The sequence below is a fragment of the Arachis duranensis genome, chromosome 9 (assembly GCF_000817695.3).
Source record: "Arachis duranensis cultivar V14167 chromosome 9, aradu.V14167.gnm2.J7QH, whole genome shotgun sequence".
Lineage (NCBI taxonomy): Eukaryota > Viridiplantae > Streptophyta > Magnoliopsida > Fabales > Fabaceae > Arachis > Arachis duranensis.
This window is the reverse complement of record NC_029780.3, coordinates 304,167-306,536: the sequence shown is the minus strand read 5'-3', so window position 1 is coordinate 306,536 and position 2,370 is coordinate 304,167. Positions and strand designations below refer to the sequence as shown.

The 2,370-nt window shown below is 33.7% G+C and overlaps 1 protein-coding gene across 3 annotated transcripts in view; it reads right to left on the bottom strand.

The window, feature by feature from the left end:
* Nucleotides 1–2,370, bottom strand: part of LOC107463690 (uncharacterized) — a 27,044-nt gene that overhangs the window by 16,106 nt on the left and 8,568 nt on the right. For 2 of the 3 annotated variants that reach the window (XM_052254117.1, XM_052254119.1), the window contains exon 7: nucleotides 264–428. In XM_052254117.1, coding sequence (XP_052110077.1) covers nucleotides 264–428 — 165 coding nt within the window. Of the gene's footprint in view, nucleotides 1–132; nucleotides 429–2,370 lie in introns of those variants that run through there. The other variant, XM_052254118.1, reaches the window with a different exon arrangement.

Sequence of the window (2,370 nt, the reverse complement as noted above, 5' to 3'; positions counted from 1 at the left end):
ATGTTCATTTTTTAACTCATATTGGGCCAAATAAACAGACCATTGTATACATTGACAACAGACTAAGAAACATATGAAGTGGTAAAAGGGTCACCAAGAAAACAATGACACAGTAGTAGACCATGCTGAAATCTATCATAGAGAAGTTTAGAGTAAAATTATGGCGAGTTTAGAATTCAGATAATGGTATGATAATACTATGAAGATGCAATATGAACGTACAGTCATAAACACATTGTATGAAGGAAACAAATGGTGCTTACCAGGTTTTGGAAAGCCTTGTGGGAATTCTTTCACATCGAAAAGCCCATCCCCAAATTCATATGCTAAATCACAAGGCTGCTCAGTTGGCATAACTTCCTTAATGTCTCTCAGTGCAAAATACAAAGGAGCGAAAGAGTCAGCAAATGGGGCCAAAATTGATCCACCTGGGTGGTTGTGAAATTCAGAAAAAGATGTTAATAGCAAGGACAATCAAGTATAACCTTGTAACCATGATGCACCCACAACCCATAAGGGCACCCCAAAGAACAAAATAATGAAAAAAGGTTGATCAACTCGAATGCATTCCTCAAAGATCCTTCATTAAACCACAATGACATCAGCATATTTAAAGGAAGACTAACATTTGAAACCTCTTCAATCTCCAACTATAGTTCTATGCTCGACATTAAGAAATCACAATCTAAAAAAGTGAAGAGTGATACTATACAAGGTTGACATCATTATGGAGAGATTTCAAATATTGTAATTAGAAAATTTAGATGTTTCTTATTTTCTTTTAATTTTTCCTTCTGTGTATGGGCACATATTCTGTTGATCTGTTCTAATAATAGCTATTTTATTTGATCAATATGAACAATCAAACACACCAAATCAATCATAAAAGTTCCTCATAAAAGTTGTCACTTGTCACCATTTCTTTTTTACTTCCTCTCTAGCAGAGAAAATTGACAAGTAAAATTGAATGTTCATCTCATCAATTACAATATTGCATGAATATACAAAGATTCAAGGTATAAATCAATTAAAAATACTATAATGTTACTTTTTTTTCTTTCTTTTGTTTAGCCTACTTGCTGCTGCAAGTGATTTGAGATAAAAGTGATATACACAGTTGGAACACTGCAAACTAGAGATATATAAGAAAAAGAAATGGTACGTAAGTTCATCGCCATATGTCACTTGAATCAGTAACTGAGCAAAGGCATCCATGCATTTCTCAGTCAAAAAGTAATAAACTTACCAATGAGACGTCCATAGGCAAGAAAATATAGCCTTTAAAAGTAGAAGAGGAATCAACCAGAGTCTTCAAAGATTAAGACGGGCTAAATATGGAAGGAGAATAACACACACAAAAAGAGACAATTTCTTTTTTCTTTTCTTTTCAACCAACTGAACCAAGAAAGATACATTCAAGTACAATAGTAGAAGAAGTTTTGCAAGCAGAAGCTATTAAAAAGCAGAGAAAGAAACAGTTCCTAATTCAACTTAAGGGATTCTAAAATTCAAGTTAGAACATTTTTGGTATCATAGCTCAGGAGCTAAATATTGCCTTGTTGCAGCCGAACTATAGCTCGTCCCACCAGAATGGTTGGCCGACCTTATCAATGAGCCACAATATACCTCAACCAGCGAATGAGACAAAGGGGGAGTACTGGGGGAGTACCTGCAAAAAGTACTCCAACGCTCAAGTCAGTTAATGAGAATTATTTTGAAGAGAACTTTTCAGCTTAGAATGATTTCATACCTTTGCCGATTTCAATCGTTTCCTTTCATAGCCGGGAGATGATAACGGTCATATTCCTTAATTGATTGTCTCTGATGTAACCGATCAAAGGTAATTTATTGCCATAAACTCGTAACCGATGTATAACGGTTATAACACTTAGTAAAGATCAATTTGGAATACAATTTTAAGTTACTGAATATAAGTATTTCCATAAAGGAGAGAGTCTTTTTCCTGAAAATGAAGGTGACATTATTGAACCAAAAATCTAGTTGCAATGTATTGCCTCACACCAGCACACTGACATTACATAATCACAACTGATATTCATGGAATAGACTATAAAGCTGTGAAGCACAACTGTGATACAATAGAGTGATAAAGGTTTAGTACAAAAATTTCTATTATGATGCATAGTCTACACGAGTGACACATTGTTATATACTTATATGCGCCTATATTGTGTTCATATAGATCTTATCTTTATTAGAGTCCTTTATCATTGTTATGGTTGTATTTTTTTTTAATCTTTTGACCCTTTTCTTCACTCTTCTATTATATATATTTTCTTCTTATATCTTTCTCGCAACCTCTGATTTGTTACTATGTCAAAATTCACACATTTTGCAATTTGCACTATT